Below are 22603 nucleotides of genomic sequence, written 5' to 3'. Positions count from 1 at the left end.
TTGGTGTGCTGCACCCATTAACTCATCATTTACATTAGGTATATCTCCTATTACTATCCCTCCCACGTACCCCCACCACACGACAGGCCCCAGTGTGTGATGTTCCCCACCCTGTGTCCAAGTGTTCTTATTGTTCAATTCCCACCTATGAGTGAGAACATGCAGTGTTTGGTTTTCTGTCCTTGCGATAGTTTGTTCAGAATGATGGTTTCTAGCTGCATCCATGTCCCTACAAAGGACATGAACTCATCCTTTTTTATGACTGCATAGTATATGGTGTATATGTGCTATATTGTATACATGCTCATATATATTGCACATATATATGTATATGTGCTCCATGGTGTATATGTGCTATATTTCCTTAATCCAGTCTATCATTGATCAACATTTGGGTTGATTCCAAGTCTTTGCTATTGTGAATAGTACCGCAATAAACATACGTGTGCATGTATCTTTATAGCAGCATGATTTATAATCCTTTGGGTATATACCCAGTAATGGGTTGGCTGGGTCAAATGGTATTTCTAGTTCTAGATCCTTGAGGAATCGCCACACCATCTTCCACAATGGTTGAACTAGTATATAGTCCCACCAACAGTGTGAAAGTGTTCCTATTTCTCCACATCCTCCCCAGCACCTGTTGTTTCTTGACTTTTTAATGATTGCCAGATCACCATTCTAACTGGTATGAGATGGTATTTCATTGTGATTTTGATTTGCATTTCTCTGATGGCCAGTGATGATGAATACTATTTTAGATCCAGTGGAAAAGTAATATCAACACCCACTTCAGTGATTTATCACTCTGTTATATTTTGATGAGCAGCTTCCTTTGAAAATATCAGCACATCATTTAAAAACAAAGCATTAACTAAACTAGAAATTTATTTTAAAAATGATTAGTATCCCATGAAGTTGGAAAGTACGACTTGAGTTTTATGTGGGTTGTTGAAATATTTTACACTTTATTTCCACAGTTAGAAATACCAAGAAAAATACTCATGCTTCCAGATCCTTAAATATGATGTTGATGCCAAAGAAAGTGCTGGAAAGTCTTTTGAAAGTTCACCAAAGATGAAAGTAAATGCAGATAAGAATGTAATCTGAATAAGTTATCAAGACAGAAAATACGTTCTGAGAATAGTTCTTTTTCTGAGAACTTGGATAAGAGAGAAAATTATGTACTTAATTTTCATTTTCACTAGATTAATGATTGAGTGTTCTTGGCCAATGTAATTCCACTAGCGCTTACATTTTACCAGCAGTTATCTCTTGACCAAACATTAGATAGTTATTCCAATAGTGTTGAAACTTTTTAAGGATAAATTCCTTGATGTAAACTGCCTAGGGTAAATACTGCCCCAGGAGAGTTAGACGTATTAGCTATCACTATCTTAAAAGTTAGATTTTATCTGTACAAATAGAAACATTTGGAAGCTTACCTGGGTTACATTTCAAGACATTTGCATATGGGACCTATAAAGAATAGCTGGTTTCAGCCACACATTCTTCTTCTAACAGACATCCGTGGACTGGAGTCTGTACAAATATGGATTTCTATGCCCCTTTGTGTCATGTACCTCATTGCCATCCTAGGAAACTGCACCATCCTCTTTGTCATCAACACTACCTCCAGCCTTCATGAGCCTCAGTACCTCTTCCTGTCCATGCTGGCAGCTACAGATTTGGGTCTGTCTTTGTCAACTCTACCAACAGTACTCAATGTCTTCCTCCTGCATCACAGGGAGATTGAGTCAGCCATCCTGCTGGCCATGGCCTTTGACCGGGTTGTAGCTATTCACAACCCGCTGAACTACACCGTGATTTTAACTCCTGCCAGGATTATTCAGATGGGGCTGAGAGCTGTGGTTACGACTGTGATGGTGATGGTACTTGCCAATCCTGCTCAAGCGACTGCCCTTCTGCAAAGATGTCATTCTATCCCACTGCTACTGCTATCACCCTGATGTAATGAAGCTGGCCTGTGGTCCTGTCAGAGTCAACATGATCTATGGGTTGTCCCTTGTCATCTGCTCCTTTGCAATTGATTCTATGTTCATTTTCATTTCATACACCTTGATTTTGAAAGAGTGCTGGGTATTGCCTGCAAAAGTGGTCAGCTCAAGGCACTTATTACTTGTGTTTTCCACGTCTTCACTGTCTTCCTTTTCTATGTGCCACTCATTGTGCTGGCCCTAATTCATAGGTTTGGTAAATTCACATCTCCTCTTCTCCATGTCACCATGGCCGATCTCTTCCTCTTCTTGACTCCTGTCCTTAATCCGTTGGTTTATAGCCTGAAAACCAAACAAATAAGGTCAGCAGTGCATAAGGTATTCAACAGGAGAAATTTGCTCAAGTAGTAAAGTATTGCCTTACTGAAAAAGACGCTCTGTCTCCCTCTTCCCCTTTCATCTGTCTGCTTCTCTCTGGGGAATATGTCATCACTTCAAGGCATAGTCTTATGAGAATTGAGATATTTTATTCTTGTCTGCCAAGAAGATGATAATATACTTAGTTGTTGTCTAAGAAGTAAATTTCCAAATATGACACTTTACCACATTGTGAAGTGAGAATATGTATATGTGGAAATCGGTGAGGGATGTATGTATTTTTCTTTTCTTGTTTAAAGAAACACACAGAATATGTAAATTGAAATATTGTGGAAACAAGGCAGTTAACAATTGTTTTCTGGAAAACAACAATGAAACCAGAATATACCAACAGACGGGAAATAAGTTTCTTGTACTTTTGTAACCCAAACTTCAGCATCATGCAGTATACCAAAATAAAAAAGCTGTATGCATACCCACTGCATCTAAAAGTTGAAATTTAAAACAATAAAACAAACAAACAAAACTCAAATTATTTTTTTCAAGGAATCATCCACTAACACAAAGGAAACATCTGTAAATTAGGGAAGGTGTACAGGATTATTTTAGTGTTCATTAAACATTAGAAATTAAAAGTTGATTATTCTATAAAATTTGGTCATTTCATTGAATGTTGATCCATCATACAATATATGAATAAAAAAACAAATTTGTCAGCCAGAAAATGGAATGAAGTACTGATGTGCTACAACATAGATAATCTTCAAAAACATTATGCTAAGTGAAAGAATAGAGATAGTACATAATCAATTTATGTGAAATAATTAGCATAAGTAAATCTATAGAGACAGAAAGTTGATTGGTAGTTTCTAGATGCTGGGTGGAGACAGGAATGGTGAATAGCTGCTTAAAGAGTATGAGGTTTTATTTTGAAGTCATAAATATATTCTGTAACTAGATACAAGTGGTAGCTTATAAAATACTGTGAAGGTATTAAATTCCATGAATTAATCATCTTAAAGTCATTAATTTTACAGTATATGAATTTTACCTCAATTAAAAAGGTGGTGAAATGCACCACATTAAATAAGATTAAGATTAAGAAAAATGACAACAAATTAAATGTCTGATCCTAGAATGAATCCTGACTGGAGGTAAAAAGCTCTTAAAGAATGTTATTGGTACATTGACAAAATGAAAATACACATGGGAAATTAGATTTAAACATTTTCTAGTTATGTAAGGTGGTATCTTTATTCTTAGAAAAAAAACCACACTGAATGGTTTAGAAGTAAATGTCATGATGTATGCAACCTGCACTCACAGGGCTAAGAAAAAATTTGTGTGTGAAGGGGTGGCCTGCCCCTCCACACCTGTGGGCGTTTCTCGTTAGGTGGAACCAGAGACTTGAGAAAAGAAATGAGACACAGAGACAAAGTATAGAGAAAGAAAAAGTGGGCCCAGTGTACCAGCGCTCAGCATACAGAGGACTCGTGGTCTCTGAGTTCCCTCAGTATTTATTGATCATTATCTTTACCATCTTAGAAAAAGGGAAGTGGCAGGATAATAGGATCCACTAAGACATATGATGTAATATGTGATGTAAGTTTAAGGAAAAGTGCTGTGTCTGTATAGGTAAACATCTCCATAAACCTTTTTGGTGCATAAAGAGCAGCATTGCACTAGCAAGTCCCACCTTTCGCCCTAAGGTGGTTTTCTCCTTTGTCAGTAAACAGAATATACAATTGGGTTTTACACCGAGATGTTCCATTGCCCAGGGACAGGCAGGAGACAGATACTTTTCTCTATCTCAACTGTCAAGAGGCCTTCTTTCCTGTTATATTAATCCTCCTCAGCACAGACCCTTCACGGGTGTCAGGCTGGGGGACGATCAGGTGTTTCTCTTCCCACCAGGCCATATTTCAGACTATCACATGGGGAGAAACCTTGGACAATACCTAGCTTTCCTGCGACCTTTGGCAGTGTACGTGTCCCTGGGTACTTGAGATTAAGAGAATGGTGATGACTTTTCACAAGCATACTGCCTTCAGGCACTTGTTTAACAAAGCACCCCCTGCACAGCCCAAAATCCGTTAAACCTTGAGTCACCACAGCACATGTCTCCTGCATGGACAAGGTTGGGGGCAGAGTCACAGATTAACAGCATCTCAAATACAGAACAAAATGGAGTCTCTTACGTCTACCTCTTTCTATACAGACACAGTAGCAGTCTGATCTCTTTCTTTTCCCCACATGTGTTGAGGGGAGAGTGGGCAGATAGAGCAAGAAATAACTCACAAGAGAGAGTACTCTAGTGCATGAGTTCAAATGTTAAGGCAATTGGAATGAAAATTTAACAATAGATAAATTACAGTAAAGGCAATATGGGCGCTCTACGTGCTATTCTTATCCTTGTAACTTTTCTATAAGTTTTAAATCATTTCCAAAGACATCCTAAAGAAAATCCATATATTCATGGTCCATCTTTAAAATACAGCATCATAGAGTTGAAACACCTTCCACATACCTACTCCTCCCAGAGAAAACACCATTATGAATTTGGTGTTTATTACCCCCAAACATATCTTTATACTTTGACTACATATTTAGATATGCCTAAGCACTATATCTGCATAAATAACTCTCTAAATACGTTGAGTGAAGATCGAAGGGTACACAATAATTACATAGTATTGCATTTATATAATATTTTAAACTATGCAAAACATTAGCGTCCAAGTGCCTCTCCCAGGACAACATATCTATAATTCCTTGCCACGGCGGGGCCAGATCTTCTTCATTTGGGAATACATTGTAAAGCAGAGATCTGTTTTACTGTTTTAAGAGGGAGCAGTTATGTCTAGTGGATGTTCAGCCTGAGCATACACTCAGAGGAGACGTAATAGATCTTGCTCGTGTATAGAGAGGGCTAAAGTGAACATGTGAAAAGAAAGGTCTTCATATTCATATGAGAAAATTACCGGCCGGGTGCGGTGGCTCACGCTTGTAATCCCAGCACTTCGGGAAGCTGAGGCAGGCAGATCACGAGATCAGGAGATCGAGACCATCCTGTCTAACACAGTGAAACTCCGTCTCTACTAAAAGCACAAAAAATTAGCCAGGCGTGGTGGCGGGCGCCTGCACTCCCAGCTACTCGGGAGGTTGAGGCGAGAGAATGGTGTGAATCCGGGAGGAGGAGCTTGCAGTGAGCCGAGATCACGCCACTGCACTCCAGCCTGGACAACTGAGCCAGACTCCCTCTCAAAAAATAAATAAATAAATAAATAATAAAATTACAGAGACAGTAATCCTGATTGAGCCAACAGTTCCACAACGTGGTTTATCTTGATTTTTCTCTCTTTCCTTCCTTTACTACAATGTAAATTCCACAATAGTAGGAATATTTTTTCTCCTGTTCATACATTTATTTCTGGTACTTGGCATATAGAGGGTGGAAATAAATACGTATTCCCTGATTTTAACAAGTTCCATTATGCCTGCCAAACTACTAGTCTTTTTCCCTTCCTTTTTTATATCTGCTTTATTTTTATAATTTCTTAGAGGCCCACTGATATATTTCATATTTGCTAGAATCTAGAACTCTAAAAATAATCCAACAAATTACTTTGGATTTTAAAAGTGTCTACTTAGGGAGGTAGGAAAGCAAATGGTTGATATACAGTGTATATCATGATAGAGGTAAGGTCTGAGTCCTATGGAACTCTTAACTTCTAAAGTCTGTTTTAGTTGTCTATTTTTATACATTTTATACATTAGGATTTAAGAGTTAAGAAAAGAGCGTTTAAGAATTCAGCATAGTACTTATTAGCATGTACATGTGAAAAAAACGACTTTAGGGTGGGGAAAATATCACCCTAGAAGTTTTATAAATAACTATGATTAATACTCACTCATGAACATGAATAAAGTTTATTTCTGTTGGTCAAAATGGAAAACTTTATAACTCAAAAAGTATTTGGTAGAATAATCAAAAAAGTATTGGCTGGGGGAAATTTGCAGTAGACTAAATATTATCTGGTGCCATCTAAGAAACCTTGAATACAATACCAGAAATGATCAGTTTGCTTCCATATAACATGACTTTCTTCCATAACAACTCTCAAGAATGTGTATAGGAACATACCATTATCTAGCAGTTACCAAAGTAAATTTCACAACATCTGGCATGCAATAAAAAAATTTGGCATGCATGCATGAGCAACAAATGTCACTTAATGAAGAATATACCCAGTCAATTGAGCCCAATTGTCACTAAGGTTAGACATAGTGGAAAAAAATTCAAGATTGTAATTATAATTGTATTTTACATACTCACATATTTAAGCCTGGAAAGATATAAAAAAGACCTAATTAATACTTCTATAAATAAGAACTAGAATGTCATAGATGAAATGCACAATAAATAAAATTAAATGCAGATAAGACATCGAATAAAAGATCAGTCAACTTGACATAACAATAGAAATAAATCAAATAAAATCAGAGAGAATAAAAGGATAAAATGACCAAATTAGACACACAGTAAGCAGAAGGAATAAAATGTCAAAGCAGACATAAATTAGATAGAATACAAACAGAGAAGAATCAATTAAACAAAGTTTTTGTTTTAAAAATACAACTAAAATTTATTATAGATTATACTGATATGTAAAAGAAAATAATGGAATGTCATGAGCAATCTTTTGCCAATAAATTTTTCAAAAACTTAGAAGAAATAGGCACATTTCATGAAAGACACAAACACCTTGCAGCACTATTTACCATAGCAAAGACTTGGAACCAACCCAAATGCCCATCAATTATAGACTAAATAAAGAAAATATGGCACATATACACCATGGAGTACTATGCAGCCATAAGAAATGATGAGTTCATGTCCTTTGCAGGGACGTGGATGAAGTAGGAAACTATCATTCTCAGCAAACTAACACAGGAACAGAAAACCAAACACTGCATGTTCTCACTCATAAGTGGGAGCTGAACAATGAGAACACATGGACACAGGGACGGGAACATTACACACCAGGACCTGTCGAGGGGGTTGGGGGCAAAGGGAAGAAGAGCATGAGGACAAATTCATGCGGGGCTTAAAACCGAGATGACAGGTTGATAGGTGCAGCAAACCACCATGGCACACGTATACCTAGGTAACAAACCTCAAGTTCTGCACATGTATCCCAGACTTTAAAGTTAAAAAAAAAAAAGAAAAATATAAAGTGATTATAACTAAATATATTAAAGCCATTAAATGTTGAGTTGCAAACCCTCACACACAGGAAACTCCACATATAGATGGCTTCACTTGTGATTCTATGTAAAAGCTGGAAGAGAAAGTAATACCAATTCTACATTAAGTCTTCTAGAAAAGTGAAATGGATGGAAAACTCCAATTCATTCTATGCAGGCAGCTTCAAAGTCAGGAAAATGCATTAAAATAAAATTAAACTGCAGATAAATATTTCTCCCAAAGATAGTTGGTAAAAACATAAGACAAAAATCTCAGCAAATGCGATCCAGTTATTTAACTTTCAAGCGACAGTCAATGTAGCATAGCACACAGAGAGATTAAAGAAAAAATACTATTGTAATCTTGCGGTTGCAGAAAAATAATACACCTGACTGAAATCTACCCATGCAGAAGTCACTTATTTTTCCCGTATGTTTTCTATCTTAGTGATTTATATTAACATCTATGATCCACTATGGAAATTGTATGTGGTCAAAATTACTATGGAATTTACTGGCCGGGCATGGTGGCTCATGCCTGTAATCCCAGCACTTTGGGAGGCCGAGGAGGGTGTATCATGAGGTCAGGAGATCGAGACCATCCTGGCTAACATGGTGAAACCCTGTCTCTACTAAAAATACAAAAAAAAAAAAAAAATTAGCTGGGCATGGTGGCAGGCACCTGTAGTCCCAGCTACTCGGGAGGCTGAGGCAGGAGAATGGCGTGAATTCGGGAGGCGGAGCTTGCAGTGACCCGAGACCGCACCACTGCACTCCAGCCTGGGCGACAGAGCAAGACTCCGTCTCAAAAAAAAAAAAAAAAAAAAAAAAAAAAATTGCTATAATCAATTTATGTCTGTGTTCAGTAAACATATATTAAACAGCTACCTACAGCGGAGACTGCATTTAAATGTATATAAACATGAACCATCTCTCAACCACATGGTGTACTATATTTAAATGTTTATAAATATAAAATATCTCTCAATCACATGGTATAATGAAGATATACACATTGAAAAATAGTTGCACCATGGCCAGGCTTGGTGACTCATGCAGGTAATCCCAGCACTTTGGGAGGCCAAGGGGAGCAGATAGCTTGAGTCCAGGAGTTTGAGATCAGCCTGGGTGACATGGAAAAACCTGTCTCTACAAAAAATACAAAAATTAGAAATTAGCCAGTTGTGGTGGAGCACGCCTGTAGTCCCAGCTACTCAGGAGGCTGAGGTGGAAGGATTGCTTTGAGACCAGGAGGCAGAGGTAGCAGTGAGCTGAGATCCTGTCCCCATGCTCTAGCTGGGCAACAGAGTAAGACCCCATTTCAAAAAAAAGAGAGAGAGAGAGAGAGAGAAAGAAAAATAGTTGCACCACAAGCATTTAATTAATTCTATGTTAGGAACAGGAGTAAATTACCTTGGGTGGAAAGGATTCACTCTGTCATTGAAGGCTAGGAATGACTTCACAGAAATGGTGATGCTTCTTTTCTTTTGTAACTTGAACTTTCCAACCATTTTAGCTACTTTATCTTTTTATTTTTAACCTTTTTATCTCAACCTTGTTAGTAAACACACTGCTTTAGTCATTGCTGTTTGTTTTGACTGAATCCTTATCAAAATAGTAGCATACCTTGAATGTAATTTCATTTCAGAATCTATCTATCTATCTATCTATCTATCTATCTATCTATCTATCTATCTATATTAGATTTGTTAGCTCCCCCTTTCTAAAACTACTGTTTAGTTCCTCATTTGTATACTGAGAATAATGCTTAGGTGCTCATATAAATTAGTTTTTTTATATTTATAAATTTTCATTCTTTAAAAAGTCAAATCACTACCTCTTAAAAATAGTTTTTAATTACCCAATGATATAAGTCATTTTAGTAGATTTTTATAAAATTCCATTTATAATCTGATATCCTAGAATTATTCTTACAAGCTCTAATTATTCATAGATTTTCTTAACCAAAGAAACTCATATTATGCTGCCTTATCTACTTCATATGGGACATGCTGAAAATATTGGGTAGTAGACATAGATCTATAGCAATCTAGACTAAGGCTACTTTATGACTATTTAGTTATTATCAAATACTGCTTGCTTATATAACTGACTTTATTCTACCTATAAAGAGCTGACATAGTCATAGATAAACCAGATAATAACAAATATTTGTCTAGGACTTTGTTTAAAATGCAGGCCAATTATATTACATATGAAAGACATAAGAAATAACAGTATTGTGAGATTTAGAAAGGAAGAAATCTTACAAAGAGTAAACAAGTGCATGAAAATGAAGAAAAAGTCCATTTTAAATAGGTAAATAATTTGCAGAGGAGCTAAACAATGTGGAATGTGCAAAAAAGTTCCAATTCCACTTGGTTTATATAGTTTCTCTTGAATAAACTTTATGTTTCACAAAGTTTGGTTATTTTAAACAGTATATATCTTTTGGGATCTTATCCTTTGGGGAAAGTGAAAGAAACAGCTGCAGCACGCAAGAATAAATGATCTAATTTCATATTCTCTTAAGGATGATGCCACCTATAGCAGTGGTACACACCTGTGATCATACACTGTCTTCCTTTAGGAATGAACAGAGACTCCCAGAAGTCTATCCTAAAACCTAACTCCCATGTGACCAGTAACATTACTGTTTCTTCACAAAACTCCCCAGTCTTCTGTTATTCCTAGTCACCAGCACTGGACTGTCTAGACAAGTAATTTTTTTGGCCGGGTTTTTGTCCATGTCTAGAAAACCAGGTTTTTGCCCTAAAGGGTAAGGAATAAAGTCTCTATTTTGCTGAATTTATGACAATTAGAGAAATTGTATTTTATTTTCTTCCTAAAGGCAGACAAACGTTACTAAAAATTAGGGGATTACAAACCTATGTAATTTGCATTTTTCTGGAAGTATTTTCAATCTTCTATTAATGTCTATCTCTAACTCAAACTTCAATAGTTCCAGATTTGTTCTCACTGGTTTTCCTGGCCTAGAAGTTCACTATCCCTGGCTCTGCATTCCTTTCTCCTCCATCTATGCTCTGGTGTTCTTGGGAAACTGCATGGTGCTCCATGTGATCCGGACTGAGTCAAACCTCCACCAGCCTATGTTCTATTTTCTGGCCATGCTGGCCCTCACTGACCTTTGCATGGGGTTTTCTACTGTGCCCACGGTGCTGGGGATCCTGTTGGGGTTCATTCAAGAGATCAGCCTGGATTCCTGCGTTGCCCAGTCCTATTTCATACATGGTCTGTCCTTCATGGAGTCCTCTGTCCTCCTCGCTATGGCTTTTGACCGCTACATCGCCATTTGCAACCCACTGCGCTATTCTTCCATCCTAACTAATGACAAAATCATGAAGATTGGGGTGGCAATCTTATGTAGGAGTTCTTTGCTAATACCTCCAGTCATCATCCGTTTGAAATTCTTGAATTATTGCCGTCCTCACATCCTTTCTCACTCCTTCTGCCTGCACCAAGACTTAATTAGAATGGCCTGTTCGGACATCCGCTTTAACAATGTCTATGGTCTCGCCCTTGTGATCAGTAGCCTGTTGTTAGATGCAGTGCTCATACTTATCTCCTATGTTATGATTTTGCATACAGTCGTGGCCATTGCATCCTGGGAGGAGAGACTCAAGTCTTTGCAGACCTGTGTATCTCACATCTGTGCTGTTTTGGTTTTCTACATCCCAATCATTGGTCTGACCATGGTGCATCGCTTTGGGAAACACCTCTCACCACTGGTTCACATCCTCATGGGCAATAGCTATATCCTTTTCCCACCCATGATGAACCCTATTATTTATAGTATCAAGACCCAACAGATACGAAGAAGAGTCCAGAGATTGTTCTCCTTGAAAAGAGCGTAAGTTTAGATCAAAGTTTATGTATTTACAAGCCAACAAATGGGTTGTAAAAATGTCAAAGTCAGTAAGTATTTAAACATAAAGTTAATAACTTCTGTTAGTTACAATTTACGTGTTACAAATACCTTCCTCTTCATTATCTCACAATCATCATGTTAGTAACATTGATGTGTAATATTGTGATCAGTTTTATAAATCTGAAAATGCATATAGACTGGAATAGACATCATATTAATGGATGAGGCAGATGAGCTATTATAATCTATACCTTATTATGGCCAGTTGATTGCAGATATTTTTGGTTCTACCAATTATGGCAAAAGTAAATTTTGGTAACATCCTTCAAGTAATTATTGAGAGATCAACCATGATCTTAGCTAACTTTTTACTCTAAGCAACATTCTTATTTATTGTTTGTTTATGGTTCCTTCTAGCTTTTCCAAGCAGCCATAAAGTGGAGTAAACATCATGAGGTAATTGGACTATTTAGATCAATCAAAATGTAGTGAAACAAATAACAAAAAAAGTTATCTTGATGCTAGGTTATCCACCAACCAAACAAATTTTCTCCTATAAACAATAATTTTATAGGAGATACAGACAACCAGTAATTGTCAGAGTAGAAAAAAATAGAGTTTGTGATTAGTTTGTTTATCCAAATAATAATGCCAATTGCAGTTACCATTTGAAAATTCTTTGAATCATTTTTAAATGTTTACCTTGACTCTGCATTTTTTATTTGTCTTATCTCACTTAAATCTCCTGCCCCAGATAACAAAAATAGAGCTTAGATTTTTACTATCACCAAATAATGTAAATGTTTCTAATTTAATCTCCCCATCAAGACTCTGAGAAAGATATTATTTTCTATTACACAAATTGACATTTTTAAGCTCAGAAAGGCTAAATAATATGTCAAATGTTAAAAGGTAATAAATGATAGATTTGGATATATTCTCTTTTTGAGTTAATTTCAATTTCCATGACAGCTTTCTTTTCTATCACCCTTCTCTACTTCTTTTTGGTATAAAATTCTTATATGATTATACAACCATCATAAAACACTTTTATGATAAATAAAGGTAGAAAAAATTCACCAACGTAAATTATGAATAATGATAAATGGTACATATTTGAACTCTTGTTGGTATTTGTAAATTTCTTCAAAATGTTATTTCTAAAATGAAATGTATATAATTCAATTATATTTTAAGTCAGGTTTATTGAAGTAAACTTAGAAACATTAATTCAGTCATGTTATATGTATATTCACAGTTCGATGAGCTTTTAAAAATATTTAGTTATGTAACATCACCATAATCAAGATATAGGATATTTTTGTAACTCTCAAAATTGCCTTTATGCCTTTATACTTGTTTTTTGTCAATTCCCTTCCACAACCCCAACTTCCTGGCAGCACCGATCTGATTTCTGTCATGTAGGTATTGTTGTTGTTGTTTGAGAAGGGCACGTGAATTAAATTGTAATAAATGTCATATTTTCTGTCTGGATGCTACCACTTGTAATAATGCCTTTGAGAGAGATTAACTCTTGTTGACTGTATTTATAGTTAATTTATTTTTTATTGTTGACTACTATTTCATTGTATTATATACACCAAACTATTTATTCATCGATTGATTAACATTTCACTGTTTTGTAGTTTGATTTTTAATAAAGCTGTTATAAACACGCCAACCATACAATTATAAAGCATTTCCCTAAAACTAGTAGAGTTTATTTCAATGTTTATATCTTTACTATTAATAATCTACAACAGTAATAATAATAATGGTCTCATAAATATAATAGTTTACATTTATCAGATGCTTATTATCTGCCAGGCACTTTGGAAGCACTAGGTAGTGATTTTAACTATTAATCCTTGAGAAACTCTATAGGGTAAACTTTAATAATTAAATTTTGGATGTAAGAGAATTGATATAAAGGGATTTTAAATAACTAGAAAATGATAGGGCAATTTGTTTTCACAGTTGGCACTTTTACCAGGGCTATTACTGTTTCATTTTATGTTATAGCTATTTCTCCATTGTTCTAGTTATTTATTTTTGGTGGTGTTCATGACGTTGTGAAGAAAAAGAAATGCTTATATACTGTTGGTGGAAGTGTAATTTAGTTCAGCCATTGTGGAAGACAGTGTGAGATTTCTCAAAGACCTAAAGACAGAAATATCATTCAATCCAGCAATCCCATTACTGGGTATCTACCCAGAAGAATATGTCATTCTATTATAAAGACACACGCATGTGTATGTTCATCGCAGCACTATTCAGCAAATACATGGAATAAATCTAAATACCCACCAATGATACACTGGATAAAGAAAATGTATGTATAAACCATGGAATACTATAAAACCATAAAAAGAATGAGATCATGTTTTTGCAGGGACATGAATGGAGCTGGAGGCAATTATCCTCAGCAAACTAACACAGGAAGAGAAACCCAAATACAGCATGTTCTCACTTGTGAGAGTCAAATTATGAGAACACATGGATGCATAGAGGGAAACTCACTCACTGGGACCCTTCAGAGAGTGGAAGGTGGGAGGATCAGAAAATACAGCTAATGGGTACTATACTTAATACTTAATACCTGAGTGATAAAATAATCTATACAAAAAACCCCCATGACACAAGTTTACCATGTAACAAACTTGCACTTGTACCCCTGAACTAAAAATAAAAGTTAAATATAAATAATTTTAAATTATGTATTGATATAAATTTATGTCTCCAAGTGAGTTACCAAGTGAAATAATTATTTAATCGTCCTCTCTTTTCTTAGTCAAAATTATGATATACTGAATTCCTTTGTAGTAGGTGTTGTACCTTATACTCTAAAGTCAGAAGTGGTGAGTGTTTTGTTTGCTTGTTTGTTTTTGTAGTGTTATCTTGCTCCAGTAGACCCTATTTTTGCTAATAGTTGCCTGAATCAACCTTTCACTTAAAGGTCAATTAATTCTTTTGAGTTAATCAATACATTTGCTGTGTCACAACAATTTATTTGAATAACTTTCTGTCCATTGGAACCTGATTTTCTCTGCTAGACTAATTCTTTCCCCCATAGGCGTCTACCCAGTCATTCCTACCATATCCCTTATCAGTTGTGTGAGAGGGGAAGCTGACATGTCTTCTGATGATTGGGTGAGCCAACTGGGTGAGCCTCTGATCTAAGTGCTAAATCATTTGTCTGACTTACGTTGAAAGATCTCATCTTACCTCCTTGATCTGTGTAAAACTTAATCCTTTCTGCACCTTTTGCTGAATTTTGACTGAACATTTTCCCTTGGAACAGCTTAGTGATCCACCCATAGCCATGGCTCTTATGCCAAAAGTCCTGAAACTTGATCTTTTTTTCTTACTTCTCTTTCTCTCACATTCAGTCTTATGTTCTTTAACTATAGAGTCATTTGTCCCTAGTCAAGGTAACTCCCTTGACAGCTTCACTAGTGAGCATTCGCACCTCATGGAAGAGAAGGAAACAAGAGGGCACTCGAATTTCAAGTTCTCTGACTAAATATGCTGCATGGTCACTTTTACTCTGACATGGCTTTCCCATGTTTTCATGAGGCACTCTGTGTGAAAATCTTACTCAGATGTTCAAGCAGGAAATAGGATACAAGTATTAATGTCTCCTTGTTTTTAGCTTCCCTCTGAAAACACCTTGGGTTCCTATTCTTTCATAACCTGATACTTTGAGTGAGGACCAGAGTATGTGTAGCTGAAGGGACGTTGAAGATTATATCTTACTTATCTCCTTCCCTATGTGTCTCACTTCCCTATTTCATGCTGAAAGAGGTTTCACTGCTTCTCTTTTGTGGCTGAAAGGAATTTATCTCTGCATCCAAACTTCTTTCCTCCTTAACCTTTTTCTAGTTAATACTCTCTAGCTGAATCAATTTGACAGTCGGGCTCTAGAGAAAGAAAAGGAAAATCAAAATATCCAAAAAGCAAAGTGTCTTTGCGTTAAAAGATTGTCTATATATACATATCTGTCATATATATACACACATATAGATATAACATATATATGTGTGTATATAACATATTTGTGAGTATATGTGTGTGTGTCTATGTTCACTGTTTGCAGCATCTCAATTGTTGCAACTTCTACTTATAAAATAATGCTAACACGTTTTTGACATGTTAAGCTTTTTTCCACTATATGACATTCATCATATCACATTTAAGTCAGCTGTCAACCCCAATGTGACCCTGCAAATGTGCAAACTAAATGTTATTACTGTATTTATAAATCATTAATAACATTTATTGAACATGTATTATGTTCACACTATTTTAAGTGCTTTATATATATTTCCTCAATTAAAAAAAATGGGCAAATAGATAAAATAACTTTCCTAAGATTTCATAATTAGAAGTAGTGGGACAGAGATTTGATTGTTGGTAGTCTGGCTCCACAGATCCCTCTCTTAGTTAACAACCTTCATTTTGTACTAATGTCTAAACCATGAATTTCCTAATTAATAAACTGAAAATAATGGCATTCAATAAAATTATTTAAAGTCCCATCTCTTTCCATTCTAAGTTTCACTATGCTCCTGTACATTCTCTGCAAGATTCTGTCTTGTAATTCCAATAACAATTATTCTTTCCTGACTCTTCAGCAACAGTCCCTTTTCTGAAATACATGTCCCCAGTTTCCTCCTGACATTTTTGGTACACGTTCTAAAGTTCATTTTAAGTAACATGATATCCAGATATCTAGAAAAATTTATTGACTGTTGTATTGAGATGCCTAAGAAAGGAAAGAAGAAGCTGAGTTATCCAGGTCCTAAGAACCCTTGCACAGACCTATGACACATAGACTGGTCTTGTTCCTGTAGGAAGCTCCTCCAGTGTTTCCAATTCCCTCACGGCTTTTCTGGGGCTGATATTTCCTCTTGGAATGATAAATCTGCTAAACTCACTTTGTCTGAGACCTGACTAATTGTTTCATTCAGTCATCAGATCTCACAGCCTTCCCTGTATCTATGGTTGCAAGGTCATTTCGCCTTTTACTATGTCAATTTCATTATTTCAAAGGTATGCAGTTGGACCGTGGATCAACCTTCTTGAGAATTAGTATCTTCAAACTGGACCTCTCATTTTAACTAAAGTACTCTATTTCCCTTTTTCTATCTATTGTCTTATGTATGGATTGGCTTCTTTTCAGGTTTCTTTAGCCCCTCTACAAACCTGGAGGATCACTGGAGTGTTACTCTTGGATTTTGTAGATTTAGAGATAACATGCAGAAAGTTCACACTGTGGCCAATAAACATGTTGTTTGACAATGATTCATGCTTTAATCATTTAATTCTGTCTTCAAGAATAGTGTTCAATGAGATTCTGAGTCTGGCATTAAGATACCAATTTGCTGAAGATCCTGAATCTTGACACAGGCTCCTAGTAAAAAAAAGGAAGTTCTTGTAACTCTTCTCCTGTCCTGTAGGTCAATGTTGCAGCACTCATTCAAAGCTATAACTTAGGCTGATCCATAACTCCTTAAGGACTGTGCTTGTGAAATGGTGTTTGTTCTGAACGTTTATGATTGGCAACCTGGCCAGAAATTAAATTTCTGACCTAAAGTATGAGTGCATGATCAGAGCTCAAGAAGTGCTTATCTCCACAAGGATGCCCTTTCTAGAATTTGAAATATGGGAACGTTTCAAAATGGGGATCAGCAGCAGGAAAGCAGTCACAATTATTTTGGCCTCAAATATAGATAAGAACAAAAATTGTTATAAATTGGGAAAGAGAACTTTTTGTTTGTGAAAGATATCACCAGAAGTTTTCTTTTTTTTTTTTTTTTAATTTATTTATTATTATTATACTTTAAGTTGTAGGGTACATGTGCATAACGTGCAGGTTTGTTACATGTGTATACTTGTGCCATGTTGGTCTGCTGCACCCATCAACTCGTCATTTACATCAGGTATAACTCCCAATGCAATCCCTCCCCCCTCCCCCCCCATGATAGGCCCCGGTGTGTGATGTTCCCCTTCCTGAGTCCAAGTGATCTCGTTGTTCAGTTCCCACCTATGAGTGAGAACATGCGGTGTTTGGTTTTCTGTTCTTGTGATAGTTTGCTAAGAATGATGGTTTCCAGCTGCATCCATGTCCCTACAAAGGACGCAAACTCATCCTTTTTTATGGCTGCATAGTATTCCATGGTGTATATGTGCCACATTTTCTTAATCCAATCTGTCACTGATGGACATTTGGGTTGATTCCAAGTCTTTGCTATTGTGAATAGTGCTGCAATAAACATACGTGTGCATGTGTCTTTATAGCAGCATGACATAGTATCAATTTTGTATCAACATAAAACCGCCTTTATAAAAGGATTAGGGAAGAATTTTCTCCTTTATCATTTTCTAAGAAAAGTCTCTGTATAATTGATATTCTTTTTGTCCTAAATACTTGGTTGTATTCAACTAAAAAAATCCATCTGAGCCTGGCAAATTTCTTGCTGGAAGATTTCCAATTACAATTTCTCCAGTTCGTAAATGACTGCTTAGGTTATCTATTTCTTCTGAAAGGAACTTTGGTAGTTTGTCTCTTCTAAAAAATTCTCCTATTTTATCTAACTTATTAAATATATTGGAATAAGTTTAGTCATAATATTTCCTAATTATGTAATGGGTGATACGTGTTTTTTCTTGAAAAGTTTGTAATATTGTGAGTTTTTCTCTTTTCAAAGAGCCATTTAACACTCTAATTCCTATGAATTTCAAGGAGATATCTGTAACATGCAACAATTAAAAAATAATGTTTCTCAATATGAATATGTATTAACATAGCCCTAACACAGAACATTGAAATTGAGAACCAAGTCCAGGGCAACGGTAAGAATAAAACTAAGTCATGACGATATAAATATTTGAAAATCATGATAAACTTATATTTCTCTTTCTCATTGCCAGCAAAAAATGTATACTGTGTCTACTAAATTTGTTAAATATCATATGTATACATTATAAATTTTTTTTCAAGTAAATTTAGAGTTACCATGAAGAACATAGGTCTTGGTGTTGTGGAGTATATACTAAAACTATGCTTCACAACGAATGTGCTTCAGATACACAAAATTTTCATGCTCAATATGGTATCCCACCTTGGTTTGTCCATTTCACTTGATGGATTTGAAGCAAATTGTCCAAGAATTCAATTTATTCATAATATAAACTATTACAATGATATTTTGACAACTCAGTCATTCACAATTTATCTTCATTGAGGTTAAAAATAAAATAAGAATGAGTATATTTATCCAACAGTTTGAATTATTGTGTCAGGATGGTCGTCCCATCATAGACAGGGAGATATAATGCTGAACAAAATAAACGTTGTTTGCATGTATAGTCAGCCCTCCATATCCAAGAATGTTACATCCATGGATTGAACCAACCTCAGATGAAACATATGAAAAAAATAAATTGTGTCTATGTTGAATACATATAGATGTTTTTTGTTGTCATTAATCCCTAAACAATACAGTATAACAACTATTTACATTGTATTAGGTATTGAAAGTAATCTAGTGATGATTTAAAGTATATTAAAAGATGTGCAGAAGGTATATGCAAATATTGTGCCATCAGGCTGGGGCAAGTACATGCCATCCTCAAATTTTGGTAACTACAGGAGGTTCTAGAACCAATCCCTTACAGATACCAAAGGGCGATTATATACAGTTCACATTTTGAGGATGAAAGAAAAGGTGAAAGAAGATATTAAAAAGTAAAATATATAAAATAATTACACATTTTGACAAAGTCTATGAAGAAAACAAATAGTAAATTAAGTTATAGCAAAATATATAAACAGTGGGAGTCACAGAAGTTCTGTCTTTCAAAAAATTCTCTATTTCAAGATTGGCAGGCTGATGTGACTTTGTATCCAGGCTATAACAGGAATACTTTAACAAATTCTACCATTTGGATACCTGTGTAAAGTTTTTAAAACAACCTATGTCTATACTTTTGGAAAAAAATACATTTTGAATTAATAATTCTATAAACGTGTTGGCATTGCTCATGCTTAATAGTAAACTGATTATAAATATTCTCAAGCAAGCATAACAGCATTATCTGGCAATCCTCCTACAAAAATGACCTAAAATGTCCTCTATCTCACAATAGAAAAATTGGAATAAAGAGTTAAAATAATTTCAGAAGGCAATGAAAGCAATCATATATACAGCCTATAGAATTTCCCTAGGTAATCATTAAATGAAAATTTATGTAACATAATAATTTGAGTATAAGAGTATGTATTATATAAAGAAAACAATCAGAATATCTATATAATAGGTGAAGTAATATAAAGTAAAATTAATGTTATATATCTCATCTCAAAAAGAATTGATACATATAATTTTTTTAAATACTCAAATTAATTATAAATTAAATAATTTATTTTAAGATTTACACAATACTAGTAGAATTCCAAATATTCTTTCTTAATTTTTTTTTTTTTCTGGAGATGAGGCCTTGCTTTGTTGCCCAGGCTGATGTGCAGTGACATGATCACAGCTCACTGTAGCCTTGAACTCCTAGGCCCAAGTGATCATCCTGTCTCAGCATCCTCCATAGCTGGGACTACAGGCACAAATCACTGCACCTGGCTTTTTTCATAATTCCATACACATATGTTGTATGTAGAGTTCCAAATGTAAATGTCAGTGTACATCCCTAAATCTGTGATCACATCATATGTATTATTCTGCAACCTATAATTCCTCTTCAAAATATTTTTTAAGTTTCTTTCCATGTAAGCACTTACTGGTAACTTGTTCTGTAATAATTGCACTGTAGTATTTTTAACAAATATTTTAATACCTTCATCCTGGGCATTTATACTATTTCAGCTTTTCATTGTCAACAATGCTGTGAGTAAATATATACACATGTTTGTGAGTTTCCATGCATGTTTGCACTAGTGAACATGTAAAATCTTTATTATTTAATTATTAACAATTATTTTATTATCTTATCAGACATTCATTTCTTGTTTTCATTTCCCAATAAATATCATGTACTGTTGCCAGTAACATTAGTAATTATTGCCTGTATGGCGATAACACCCTATTCGTAGCAATATCATGTGATGACCAAGAGGATAACTGCTACTTTTACATTTATTTAAGGAACAGGTATAGATTTTTGGTTCATTTCAATGGTTTTAATTAACATGTATACTAACAATTTTGAAATGTATATCTCTGGTAAAATCTTTCTCCTATCTCCACGATGAGTAATTAAGGTGATTTCATACCCCAAGATTACCAAAAGTCATTATGGGCCATAATTTATGATATTATATGTAGGAAAAAAAGAAAGAAAAGCAACTTCCTTTCTTTGTCCTGCAGGTCCAGTGTTTGGAGTATGCAGACTGATTATATAAGTGCTAAAAATGACAATAAGCACATTATTTTATTTTCATTTTGTCCTAGGTTCTGTTTTAGGAGTTTAATATAGATTATTTCATTCATCCCTTTTGACAATTTGTAAGGTATATGATATTTTATGCTCCTTATAAAGATAAATATGGAGAAGCTCAGAAAGAGTAAATATTCTTGAATAAATGGGACATCTGAAAATCAAACTTGAACTCAGAGTCCAAATACTCAGTTGCTAAGTCATGAATTTAAATATGTCAGTACTATTTTCTATGAACTACAGATGTAATATTATAGTGAAGTAGGCTAAAAATCTGTTAGGTTAATTTGGGATTTTGTTTTTCATTTGTTTAGTATGTGAGAGTGGACTATATCTTTAATGCACATCTTTTTCTGTGTCCATACAAAATTAAAATTATCTGTGGAACTATTATTCTTTAACCCTATTGTAACAAAACTGCATGTTACCAAAAAAAAAATAGATGACTTTCATCTAATGCTGTACTGAACAAGAGAAGCATAAATAGTAAGATGTTAATATTGTCTCATTTACTCAAAAATGTTCAGTTATTGCCATTCCTAATGCTGGCATGGAATAAAATGTTGACTATACCTTTAGGGTCTCTTCAGTTGTGGAGTTACTTTAAAAATAAAGAACCGAGCTGTTATTCTATATCAATAAGATATCTTGCTTAAAGAAAAGACCTGAATAACTCTCTCCTGAATTTGTTTGGTCTTAATTCCATAAATGATGGGATTGAGAGTGGGTGTTACCACCACATAAAGATTATCAAGAAGGATATGTTTATGGAGTGGTATACTGTAGCCCACAAATCGGTGAGCAAAGAAGGAAAAGAAACCTGATGCATAGAATAAGAGGATGACAATCACATTGGAGCCACAAGTATCCAGAGCCTGGAGACGGGTGCCTTGGGAAGGAGTTCTAAACACAGAACAAAGTATAAAAATATTGGAGATGATGATAAGCACCACATCCAGGCATGTGGATAACAAGGCCACAATCACTCAATAGTAGATGTTGACTTTGATGCTGTCACAAGCCAGCCTGGCAGCGCCCATATGTTCACAGTATGAGTACCGAATAATGTTCCTCCTACAATAAGTAAGCTGACAAACCAGAAAAACCAAGGGGAAGCAGATGAAGAAACTCCTGATCACAGAGGCAATACCCATTTTTCCAATGACTGAGGTGGTCAGAATGGCAGTATATCTTAGTGGGTAACAAATGACCACATAATGGTCAAATGCCATGGCCAACAATATGGCCGACTCTGCCACAAAGATGAAGTGTAGGAAAAACATCTGAGATACACAGCCACTGAAAGAAATATCCCCAGCTTTGAAACAGAAGTTTGTTAGCATCTTTGGTGTAGTGACTGTGGAGAGAAAGACATCCACTAGGGCCAACATGGAGAGAAAAAGGTACATGGGTTCATGAAGATTGTGCTCAGTAAAAATCAGGAATAACAAGAGGGCATTGCCCACAATAGCTACTATGTACATGCAACAGATTGGGATGGAGATTCATGTGTGTGCATCTTCCAGTCCTAGGATCCCAGTCATAGTGTACCAGATGTCTCTTAGGTTAATGTGATTTGAAAATGCTGTCATCTTTTAGATTGTCCTCTAATACTAGACATCCTGGAATATGAGAGAGAGAGAGAGAGAAATGAAGGACTTAGAGTTATTTTATCAGAATA

The 22603-nt window shown here is 35.3% G+C and overlaps 1 protein-coding gene and 1 pseudogene across 1 annotated transcript; both read left to right on the top strand.

Annotated features, from left to right (window-relative positions):
• Positions 1-679: 679 nt before the first annotated feature.
• Positions 680-3761, top strand: LOC110741332 (annotated as a pseudogene).
• A 6950-nt stretch (positions 3762-10711) lies between these two features.
• On the top strand, positions 10712-11458 carry OLR120 (olfactory receptor 120). Its single transcript, NM_001168842.1, has one exon. The coding sequence runs from the start codon at positions 10712-10714 to the stop codon at positions 11456-11458; it is 747 nt and encodes a 248-aa protein (NP_001162313.1).
• Positions 11459-22603: the final 11145 nt, after the last annotated feature.

Source organism: Papio anubis, chromosome 12 (genome assembly GCF_008728515.1).
Source record: "Papio anubis isolate 15944 chromosome 12, Panubis1.0, whole genome shotgun sequence".
Classification (NCBI taxonomy): Eukaryota; Metazoa; Chordata; class Mammalia; order Primates; family Cercopithecidae; genus Papio; species Papio anubis.
Note: the sequence above shows the minus strand (reverse complement) of the source record. Positions and strands in the feature narration are given on the sequence as shown.

Coding starts and splice junctions, on each gene's coding strand:
- OLR120 (NM_001168842.1), top strand. CDS start 10,712: ATGCTGGCCCTCACTGACCTTTGCATGGGGTTTTCTACTGTGCCCACG.